Source organism: Pristiophorus japonicus, chromosome 21, assembly GCF_044704955.1.
Source record: "Pristiophorus japonicus isolate sPriJap1 chromosome 21, sPriJap1.hap1, whole genome shotgun sequence".
NCBI lineage: Eukaryota > Metazoa > Chordata > Chondrichthyes > Pristiophoridae > Pristiophorus > Pristiophorus japonicus.
The window spans coordinates 61,707,231-61,719,182 of NC_091997.1; the positions used below are offsets into that span (position 1 = coordinate 61,707,231).

The 11,952-nt window shown below is 47.7% G+C and overlaps 1 protein-coding gene across 3 annotated transcripts in view; it reads right to left on the minus strand.

Annotated features, from left to right (window-relative positions):
* LOC139234017 (thrombospondin type-1 domain-containing protein 4-like) overlaps nucleotides 1-11,952 on the minus strand; it is a 343,337-nt gene that overhangs the window by 290,806 nt on the left and 40,579 nt on the right. For all 3 annotated transcript variants that reach the window (XM_070864853.1, XM_070864851.1, XM_070864852.1), the window contains one exon: nucleotides 1,868-1,970. In XM_070864853.1, the coding sequence (XP_070720954.1) occupies nucleotides 1,868-1,970 (103 nt within the window). The remainder of the gene's footprint in view (nucleotides 1-1,867; nucleotides 1,971-11,952) is intronic.

Here is an 11,952-nt window from a genome sequence, read left to right on the forward strand (position 1 = left end):
GTTGAATTGTTTGATACTCATCAGGGACTGGCTGGCCCCTGTGTTTAGCTCCATTGATGCTGGGATGCCATTGAGGAGCACTTTCATCATTATCGGTGGCGTCCTGGTGTATGAACTGTATATGTGCTCCACATGAACTCGCTGAACTTCAGCTTCCAGCGATTTCCCCCAGTGTTTATTTGGCTTCGTAGGGCTTACATCGGGCCCGTCCTCCTCGTACATCAACCTGGCTGCAGGCTTCCTGCACATACGTACCAAGTGACCGCTGACGTTGCAGTTTCTGCAGGTATATTGCTGATACCTGCAAGCTCTGGCTATGTGTTTACCTCCACACCTCCAACGTGAGCCGTTGTTGGAAACAAAAGGTCCATTACCAGTCGATCGTCTCTGACTGTCTCTGTAACTGTCCTTAAGCGCACCATTGACAGGTGTTGATGGCCCCATTACTGACCGCATTGTCCCTTGCGATGGCATGAATCGCCATTCAGCTAACATTGTCTCTGTTGAATTCCCCCTTTGGGTTCGACTACATGCTCGGGCATGTCCAATTGCCCCTGTCTGCCTGAAGAACTGTGTGCCGCGTTAACAATGTTGACTCCCCGTCCATTTGCTGCATTTAAACCAAGATTTTTGTCAAACATCATTCTGGTCTCTTCCTCCCCCGAGATAAATGTCTGGGCCATCAAAGCCGCCATTTCCAGGGTCAAGTCTTTGGTCTCAATCAGTTGCCTGAAAACCCCAGCGTGCCCGATGCCCTCAATAAAAAAAGTCTCGCAGCATCTCCGCTCTGCAGGCATCTGGGAACTTACACAGGCTCTCCAGTCGCCGGAGGTCTGCCACGAAGTATGGAACGCTTTGCCCTTCTCGCCGCCAGTGCGTGTAAAACCGGTGTCTCGCCATGTGCATGCTGCTTGCCGGTTTAAAGTGTTCCCTGATCAACTTACTGAGCTCTTCAAAAGTCTTGTCCACCGGCTTCTCTGGCGCTAGAAGGTCCTTCATCAGGGAGTACGTCCTGGATCCACAAACCGTCAGGAGATGAGCCCTGCGTTTGTCGGCTGAATCCTGTCCCAACCATTCCTTAGTGACAAAACTTTGCTGTAGTCTCTCAATAAAATCGTTCCAATCATCACCAACACAGTACCTCTTGTGGCCATGCTTGCGTGGTTTAAATCCCAGTTTCTAGTCACCAATAATATGTCCTTACTATACAGTATAAATGCACACGAGGCCCATACTTGAGAGAAGGTCACTCTGTGACCAGCAACCTTTATTAGCCAGCACTGAAGTGGAGAAGATGGGTGGAGCTTCCCCTTTTATACCTGAAAGTCCAGGTTAGGAGTGTCTCCCACAAGTTCACCACCTAGTGGTCAGTGTTCTCACGGTGTACAACTTATGTCAGTTTATACATGGATTATAATGACAGTAGAATACATGACAGATAGCATAGCTCCCGAGAGCTTCTTCCAACTACCTTGCCCAGCAGCCACCCAAAGAACTCCTTGACCTTGAAGTGTGCGACTCGACTAAATCAACATGCACAAATGTACAAGCTGCCGACTGCTGTAAGAACACAAAAATGCTGAAACAATATTGAAATCCACGTGAATTAAATAATTAAGATGCATCAAAGAGTGGCCCCTTCAAAACATTAATCACATTTATAGCCCAAGTTATACAATCTTACGAGGTCACTCCTCAGTGTTTCAGCTCTGCTTGACCCATCACCTGATAAACAACCATTCTCTGTAACAGCAGTAAACTGCACACAAAAGAATGGTTCACCCAGCTGAATTGCAACATTTAAATCTGAACAGCTTTCAGAACTACTGAGAGTTCTGACTCCTGCAATAATCCTTTCTTTTCTTACCGTCAGTGAAAGGTTCCCACTCATAGAAGCGTCCCATGAAAGGTTGATTGTTGTATGATGCGCATTGTACCTCTCTAATGTCTCTGCCACTTCGTGGGCATGACTGTTGGAACGGAAATGCACAATAAGAACTTGTACAGAAGATAAATCATTTTTAAAACCAGTATCAAATAGTAAAATGTGCAAGCTTTATTTTTTAATCACTTCATTTCTCCTCATCTGCCCAGGCATAGTACGTCTCCAGGTTATATAACAAACTGGCACACCGTAAATGTGTGGAGCACCCTGGCATATTTAATCGACTTCATTCTGCTGTCATGTAGCAAAGTAATGGGGTCTCACTACTGAGTGGTCAAGTACTGAAGGGGAGGGATTGCTGTGTTCAGACTGATTTGAATATGTTCTAAATGGACGAGATCTAGATCTGGTACAGTTCTTCAGGATGACGAGGATAAACGTTTCCATTTTTGCTGACTTATTCTTCACCTCCATGAAGTGCAGATAAATAATTATTAAAAACAAAGGTACTAAGGAACTGTCTCATGAGTGTCCAGTCTCCACTGAATAAAAGCATAACATTGTTTGTATGCTGCAGAAACACTAATTGGCCTACACTCAGAAAAGCTAAGTGACACGGGAATGTGGGAAGTGAGGACCTTGAGACAATCACTATCACTAGGGGAGTAGTGCTAGACAGGCTAATGGACCTCAAGGTAGACAAGTCCCCTGGTCCTGATGAAATGCATCCCAGGGTATTAAAAGAGATGGCGGAAGTTATAGCAGATGCATTCGTTATTAATCTACCAAAGTTCTCTGGGGAGGTACCAGCGGATTGGAAAGCAGCTAATGTAACGCCTCTGTTTAAAAAAGAGGGCAGGCAAAAGGCAAGTAACTATAGGCCGGTTAGGTTAACATCTGTAGTGGGGAAAATGCTTGAAGCTATCATTAAGGAAGAAATAGCGGGACATCTAGATAGGAATAGTGCAATCAAGCAGACGCAACATGGATTCATGAAGAGGAAATCATGTTTAAATAATTTACTGGAATTCTTTGAGGATATAACAAGCATGGTGGATAGAGGTGTACCGATGGATGTGGTGTATTTAGATTTCCAAAAGGCATTCAATAAGGTGCCACACAAAAGGTTACTGCAGAAGATAAAGGTACGTGGAGTCAGAGGAAATGTAGAGAATTGGTTGGCTAACAGAAAGCAGAGAGAGTCGGGATAAATGGGTCCTTTTCGGGTTGGAAATTGGTGGTTAGTGGTGTGCCACAGGGATTGGTGCTGGGACCACAACTGTTTACAATATACATATATGACCTGGAAGAGGGGACAGAGTGTAGTGTAACAAAATTTGCAGATGACACAAAGATTAGTAGAAAAGCGGATTGTGTAGAGGACACAGAGAGGCTGCAAAGAGACTTAGATAGGTTAAGCGAATGGGCTAAGGTTTGGCAGATGGAATACAATGTCGGAAAATGTGAGGTCATCCACCTTGGGGGAAAAAAAACAGTAAAAGGGAATATTATTTGAATGGGGAGAAATTACAACATGCTGCAGTGCAGAGGGGGTCCTTGTGCATGAATCCCAAAAAGTTAATTTGCAGGTGCAGCAGGTAATCAGAAAGGCGAATGGAATGTTGGCCTTCATTGAGAGAGGGATGGAGTACAAAAGCAGGGAGGTCCTGCTGCAACTGTACAGGGTATTGGTGAGGCCGCACCTGGAGTACTGCGTGCAGTTTTGGTCACCTTACTTAAGGAAGGATATACTAGCTTTGGAGGGGGTACAGAGACGTTTCACTAGGCTGATTCCGGAGATGAGGGGGTTACGTTATGATGATAGATTGAGTAGACTGGGTCTTTACTCGTTGGAGTTCAGAAGGATGAGTGGTGATCTTATAGAAACATTTAAAATAATGAAAGGGAGAGACAAGATAGAGGCAGAGAGGTTGTTTCCACTGGTTGGGGAGACTAGAACTAGGGGGCACAGCCTCAAAATACGGGGGAGCCAATTCAAAACCGAGTTGAAAAGGAATTTCTTCTCCGAGAGGGTTGTGAATCTGTGGAATTCTCTGCCCAGGGAAGCAGTTGAGGCTAGCTCATTGAATGTATTCAGATCACAGATAGATAAGATTTTTTAACCAATAAGGGAATTAAGGGTTATGGGGAGCGGGCGGGTAAGTGGAGCTGAGTCCACGGCCAGATCAGCCATGATCTTATTGAATGACGGAGCAGGCTCGAGGGGCTAGATGGCCTACTCCTGTTCCTAATTCTTATGTTCTTATGTTATGATACTGGTATAATGAGCAGCTCTGCTAGACTGGAGTTAAGACATATTAATGGCAGGATCAGAGAAGGGTTCACAAGGCATTTAGTCTAGAATGCATGACTTTGGAATTCTTTATCCTAAATAGGTGTACACAACAGAGAGTGCTCCATTCTCGAGCATGAACATCCCTTACGTTGATAACCACAACATAAAATGATGCATATGTTCAGAATGCCTAATATATATTCACAGGAAGTCAAGACCTGGAGTGCAGTTTTGATTTCTATAGTAGTTCCCTAACCCAAATATATCATGACTGATGATACTTTCCTTTATTGAAAGGTATAAACTTAATCAGCTATAATATTTGCAATACTGTTTAGTTATCACTTTACAAAACTTGTTTAAGATGCAAATAACATTGCTTTCCTCCCAAATATCTCTTATTCCCAGTTAAGTGCATTATAAAATCTTGCTTCTTTTCCTCAGTTATTTAAATGACTATAAAATACATGGGGCTGAAATTGCCCCTTGTAACGGGGCCGAAATGAGTTACTGCCTGGTCAGGGTGACCTCAACAATGATCGGGACATTGCCTTCCTAATTTCTGCAGGTGCAAAAAGTTACCATCCCACTCGGCCGACATCTGCCCCGCTCGTCCGCACATGGCAATAAAGACTCCGTCACCATGCACACCGCCTGGAAGGAACATTGCCCTGAACGCTTGTTGCTAGTGACAGCTTTTTCTGTCGCTGCCAAATTGGCAATCCGAACCGCCAGCCGTATTTAAAGGCTGCTGTGGCTGCCACCATGGTTGTCAGCCAAAATTTGTTTCCGGGTTGAGGCGTTCTACTTTTTGCATCTGATTCCATCTTCACCAATTACTGGGCCTCCGTTTGTGCAGCCTGCAATACCTAACCTTGCTCCAATAGCTAGCATGAGCAGAGAAGCCCACTGTTTGCAAGTAATGGGCTCACTCCTCGCTTATTCTGTATCGCAGGATGGCTCGCAGGAGAGGGGCAAGGATAGGGTGGCACACACAGACAGAGATGGTCATAAATATCTGGTTTGTAGAGAAGGACGTGAAGGGTATGCAGCAAGGAAGAGGGGCAGGAACACAGACACCCAGAGCCAGAGAGAGGGGGACATGGAGAGGAGAAGACAGCATGGCCAGGGGGCAGAGGGTGGGTTGCAAAGGGGAGTCAGGAGCATAGTGGATACCCCGTGTCTCCTGGGAGCCAGCCGCTGGCTGCAGTATGGCTGCTGGAAGGCTGCTCTCTTTCACCTCCAAACGCTATAGATGTCCTTTTAGGTCGCCCTCTGGCCCTGGAAGAGCCGGTTGCAGACTAGGCCACAGTAGGCTCGGCGGACAGTGGCAGAGCAAGATGCACACACGGTAGCGAAAGGCCCTACCTATGCTGCAAGGATCTTCTGACAACAGTTTTCCTACATCGACCTCAATGATGACCAGTGTATCAGGAAAGACCTGCTTTTTCAGCTCCGCCATCTCCTGCAGCCAGACCTGGAGCCTCAAACAAGAGTGAGGACGGCTCAGTGGCAATCAAGGTCACCATTGCCCTGAACTTCTGCGCCACTGGATTTTTGCAAGGAGCCACAGCAGACATCTCCAACATACCCCAGTTCGCTGTGCATTGCTCTATACATTAGGTCACAGAGGAGGGGCTGCATCTCATTTCCTAAGACCAGAGGGATGCATTTGGAGCAGTCAACTGGCTTCTTCAGGATAGCGGGCTTCCCCATGGTTCAGGGCACCATAGACTGCACCCACGTCACATTGAGGGCGCCACTGAACAATCCCGAGATCTTCTGAAACTGGAAGGGATACCACTCACTCAATGTGCAGTTGGCGTACGACCACAAATGCTAAATCATGGCCATCGATGCTGACTATCCTGGCAGCAGCCACGATGCTTTCATCCTGCGGCCGATTGATGTGTCACATCTGTTTCAGCCACCAAATGAAGGTAGCCGCTGGCTCCTCGGAGATGCACCTGGCTCCTGTCTCCCCTTCTACGCAGCAATCTTACAATGAGTGTCATTCGGCCACCAGGAGCATCATTGAGCAGACCATCAGGATCGTGAAACAGCGGTTCCGCTGCCTCGACTGCTCAGGAAGCGTCCTGTGGTACTCGCCTGACCAGGTGTGCTTATTCATCATCATCTATTGCATGCTTCACAACCTGGCAATCACCAGGGCATAGCCATTGGCTGACAAAGTAGCCATAGCACTTGAGAAGGAGGTAGTGGTTCAGGTGACACGCAGGAGTCAGCCTCACCATCCTGATCCTGCAAGGGACATCTGGGACCATCTCATTGCAGGTCCTTTCCAATAAGTTGGTCGTCATTTCCAGCTTCCTGTGTTTATCCCCTTGCCCATACCAATGAGCCCTTCGACACATCATTCCCCACTGAACTGAGACACAGCAAAAGATATTAAGAGTTTCAAATCAATATTTATAGAACAAAATGGTGCATCAACATAAAAGTTTTCATTCACCCTTGTACATTTCCTTATAGCCCCTTTTATATTGACCTACTCTAGTACCAGGCCGCAGTTGCTGCAGCATGGCTGCTGGAAAGCTGCTCTCTTTCGCCTCCAGACGCTACGGATGTCCTTCTAGGTCGCCCTCGACCAGCTATGGCCCTGGAAGGGCCGGCTGCAGACTGACGGCCTCAGGCTTGGCACCGGCACTCTGGATTGGCTAAGTGCAAGCCATGGCTGGTTGCAATGACGGAGTGGCAGGGCTGGGACCAGGAATGCTGTCATCCTGAGAAAGCAATGACCCTGCGCCACTTCCCCGGGCCAGCACCTCAGCATCCCCACCAATCTGCTCCAGTTGGGTGGGCTGTGCAACACCGTTAGATCCTCAGTGGTCTGTGGTGGACCCAGCGGCAATGGCAGCAGTCAGAGCTCACATAGCATCCTGAGACTGTATGAGAGCAGTCGCAGACTTGATGCCACCAACCACTAACTGCATACAGCAGTAAGATGCTGCATGGCATCTCACTGAGACTGCGTAAGAGCAGTCTGAGCATCCATGTCACCAGCCATCCTCTCCATTACAGCACTCAGACATTGGGTCGCTTCTGCCTGTAGTGCAATGGCAGCTGCCACAGTGCCCATGACACACGTCATGACGTCTGGATCCACACGGTCTCTCTGGGAGTCCACCATCGTCTGCACATTGGCAATGATGAGCTCCATGGTGTGTGCAGAGATCATGACATATGGTTGACACATCAGTGAAATGGTGGTTAGCTGACTACAAACAGACGTAGGTAAGTATGAGTTGGGGAAGGAGAGGCTCAGAGGCTGCACGTACTCACTTTCACCACTCGAGTGATGTCGTTGAACCTCTTTCAGCACTGAGTCGCCATCAAGTCCGCTATTGACGTGCCTGACACCTCTACAGCCACCTCTGCCCAAGAATTGCGGAAGACCTGCCAAGAGGATCTGCCAGATTCTGGAAATAGTAAGTGCCTCCTGTTCCCCATAGCTTGCACCAGCGACTCAGTTTGGGCATCGCTGAATCTGGTTGCCCTCGTGCTGCCTCTCAGGCTTACCATTTTTGCACACAGCAACATTCCTTCCTCCAATGTTACCACCATTTGTCTCACTGATGTTTGTAGGAACTTTCTGGTCACAAGATGACTGCCACATCTACCACATAGCAACAGTCACAACATTCCAAGTTATTCATTTTCTATTAATCTCTTGCTGAGAGAAATGCAGAATACAAACTCCTGCTGCCCTTGCTATCTGCTACTGAATCTGGTGGTCAGTGTGTTTAATTTCTGATGCTCACTCTCATGTGGTTTCTATTACACACAAGCGATAACTGCAACTGCTCTTCGTGGCAAACTGAATGTGCAAGCCAAGTTGGCCCTTACTTCATCAATCCAAAAACAACAAACTTTTTTTCCGTGAATTTTATATTCGCTGGAAAGATCACAATTCCCTAAAAGATCAGGCTGGTGGGAATCTCCACTCTTCTCCCAAATGAACCGTTGACATGAGAACCGATGGGCTAGACATTCATGTACTCACCACCACTCCCTAGCGCCATGAAATGGTGATAAAATGGCAGCTGCCGCTCCTTCACCAGCTGGTGGCGGATCCTGTGGTAGCCGCCATATTCCTCTCGCCCTTTGAGCTGACGGTATCTGGCAGCGCCCTGCAAAAAAATGGCGACGTGGTGTCGTCAATTGGTGTGCAATGCCAACTTAACGATACCAATGCGAACTTCGACCCTAGCACTCAATTCAGCGCTGGGTCCTAAGCATGGCAGTGGCAATGTCTGCAGCTCCTGAAGGGACACACACATCATTCAGGTAAGTTTGAATTTAAGGGTTTGAACGGTGTTTTTTTTTATTTATTGAAGTGGTGGTTTGCTCCAAGAGATGTGAAAAGTTTGTGTGCAGGGAGTGCTGCTGGATGCTTGCAAGGGCTAGGATGGTAAATGAAAGCCTTTGAGAAGACAGAGCATGCTGTGAATACTCATCTGTGGAGAGAAAAACAGGGTTCACGTCTCAGGTCGACATGCTGTGTGACCAACTTAGTACTTCCAGCATTTTATGCCGTCATTTCACATTTACAGCATCCGCTTGCAGAGGGAAGAGGAGGAAGCCGAAGAGGAAGACGCAGAAGAGGAGGAATCAGATGGAAGGGTGCATTCCAGATAATGTACGAGGATATCCTTTCAGCCCCGCCGTTGGCCAAAGGGTCAACCATGCCCCTGCCACGAATGGCCTGCACCGTCTCCTCCAAGGGGGTGAGGTGAGGCTACAAATGGGAGATGTGCCTGATCATTCATGCAGAGTGTTGGTAGGTGAGTGATTGGAGGTTATGCATTGAGCTGTGTGTGAGGCTAGTGGTGCAGTTGGTAGGAGACGGCTTTTGAAGATGTATTCACTGACGTTGACCAGTGGCCTGAGGTCATGAAGTTTCTTTGGCCACTGGAACCAGGTGGTGGGAACGACACTGTTGGCAGTGATGGGCTTAATGATGTACTCCCACATCTTTTTTCTGGAGGAAGCCCTGGCCCCTGTTGGTAGAGGGCTGCTCTTGTAGTGCTGACCCCGCCTGCACAAAGCTGGAGTGCTGCGTGCAAGACCCTTGGAGCCCCTTCCCTGGTTTGCTGAATCATTTGGGCAAGTGCTGAGGCAGCTTTCCCATTTGTTGAGGTTAGGATGGCAGCTTTAACAGCTGAATATTCGTATTTGGAACTTCTTTTCAATACTGAATATTTTTAAAAGGCATTGATTCACTGCATTTGATTTTGTATTGCTTCAGTGTGAATGGCCCCTTTAAATCTCAGACCTCTTCATTGCCCACAATTCTCTTCAAGCTCCACAGCCTCGCTCACAGAGACAGTGGGAGGCTGCAATGCTGCACCTGGACAGAAACTTCATGCTGACCCCTCCAATAACGCCACCAGGATAGCGCTGCACGGAAGGCGAGTGCTGTTTCACCTATCTCTATGCCAAAGGTCCTCCACAGTGTGGTCCTGAACAACGTGGACCATTTCCCATACCTCAGGAGCCTCTTATCCACAAAAGCAGACATCGACGACGAGATCCAACACCGCCTCCAGTGCGCCAGTGCAGCCTTCGGCCGCCTGAGGAAAAGAGTGTTTGAAGACCAGTCCCTCAAAACTGTCACCAAGCTCATGGTCTACAGGGCTGTAGTAATACCCACCCTCCTGTATGGCTCAGCGACGTGGACCATGTACAGTAGACACTTCAAGTGGAGAAATACCACCAACGATGTCTCCGCAAGATCCTGCAAATCCCCTGGGAGGACAGACGCACCAACGTTAGCGTCCTCGACCAGGCCAACATCCCCAGCATTGAAGCACTGACCACACTTGATCAGCTCCGTTGGGCAGGCCACATTGTTCGCATGCCAGACACGAGACTCCCAAAGCAAGCGCTCTACTCAGAGCTCCTACACGGCAAGCGAGCCAAAGGCGGGCACAGGAAATGTTACAAGGACACCCTCAAAGCCTCCCTGATAAAGTGCGACATCCCCACTGACACCTGGGAGTCCCTGGCCAAAGATCGCCCTAAGTGGAGGAAGTGCATCCGGGAGGGCGCTGAGCACCTCGAGTATCGTTGCTGAGAGCATGCAGGAATCAAGCGCAGGCAGCGGAAGGAGCGTGCGGCAAACCAGTCACACCCACCCTTTCCCTCAACGACTGTCTCTCCCACCTGTGGCAAGGACTGTGGCTCTTGTATTGGACTGTTCAGCCACCTAAGAACTCGCTTCAGGAGTGGAAGCAAGTCTTCCTCGATTCCGAGGGACTGCCTATGATGATGATCTCCATGCCCCCCAGATCAGTGTTGCTCAATTAGTGTTGTGGCCATTTCCAATGCCCGGTGAGACCAGCAACTTTGCTGGCGAACACAAATTATTCCCCCGATGTTACGATCTGACTCCAGTACAATAGGCCACAAACCCGAGATGTAAAATGACTATCTAACTGTGCCTGCATTTACCATGAACCCACTTGCAGGCACAGATAATTGCTTTTCAACAACTCTGGATCTGTCAGCAGCAGTTGTTGGTCGACTTATATCAAATATTGAAGCACCTGGATGTGCCAGGATGACTTAGTAAAATCAGAAGATTCTTTCCCATCACTATCATCTGCTAGATTAACCTTCCATACTTGGCTAGAACAACCATGCTGAAGTTGGGAACATAAGCCAAAAATAACAAGAAATTTATAAAATGGTATTTCAATTTGAGTCATGTCTAAATACTGGCACAAGACCCAAATTATACTGAGGCAGAAAAGTGTTCAATTCAACAAGCTCTATCCAATTTGGCTTCAACTCATAAATATACAGCAGGAATGTAAGGGACAAAGAGAGAAACATCAAGGCCCAGACTAGGTGATTTAACAGTGTATTTTCATTTTTCAGTGTTGCTCACATGCACACAATCACAAAACGTCAAGACCTTAAAGAACACTCTTTGTGAAATGTTTTGTTTGGGAAAGAAGTCACATTAGAAGGGCTGAGCATCAACTTTAACAGCAGATCATGCATGTGGCAAGGTTGTGAGAGTGTAAGGGAGTGATCTCGGAAGTGTGAGGGAGTAAGAGTGAGAATGTGAGGTAGGAGGTCAGTAAGATAGTGAGGGGGCATGAGTGAGAATGAGATAGTCAGAGTGTGAGGGTGTGAGAGTGAGATAGTCAGAGTGTGAGGGTGTGAGAGTGAGACAGAGTGTGAGGGAGAGAGAGTGAGATAGTCAGCTTGTGAGGGAGTGAGAGTGAGATCGTTAGAGTGTGAGGGAGTGAGAGTGAGATAGTCAGCTTGTGAGGGAATGGGAGTGAGATAGTCAGTGTGAGGGTGTAAGAGCATGAGATAGTCAGAGTGTGAGGGAGTGAGAGTGAGATAGTCAGAGTGTGAGGGTGTAAGAGCGTGAGATGCGGAGGAAGACTGGGACAGTGAGAGTGTGAGGGAGAAATAGTGAGAGTGAAGGAGTGAAGTGGGCATTGGGGATAAGCGAGCGACAGCTCCAGAGTGTGAGAATGACAGATACTGGATGTGTGAGATGGAGAAACTGAGGCATTGGTTAATCTCCACCCTCCTTTACCCAATACTGTGCTTGGAAATTCAGTGCACCATCTCACACTATCTTTTTAAACCCACTTTAATTTCTTACCTATTATGACAAAATGATTTTCTTTACAATGGTTTAAGTTGAGAGAGAGGCACGTGCTTCACACCATGCCCCATCAATAAAATCTCCCCGTTACCTGAAGACATCGCATCGCTCAATCCGCGG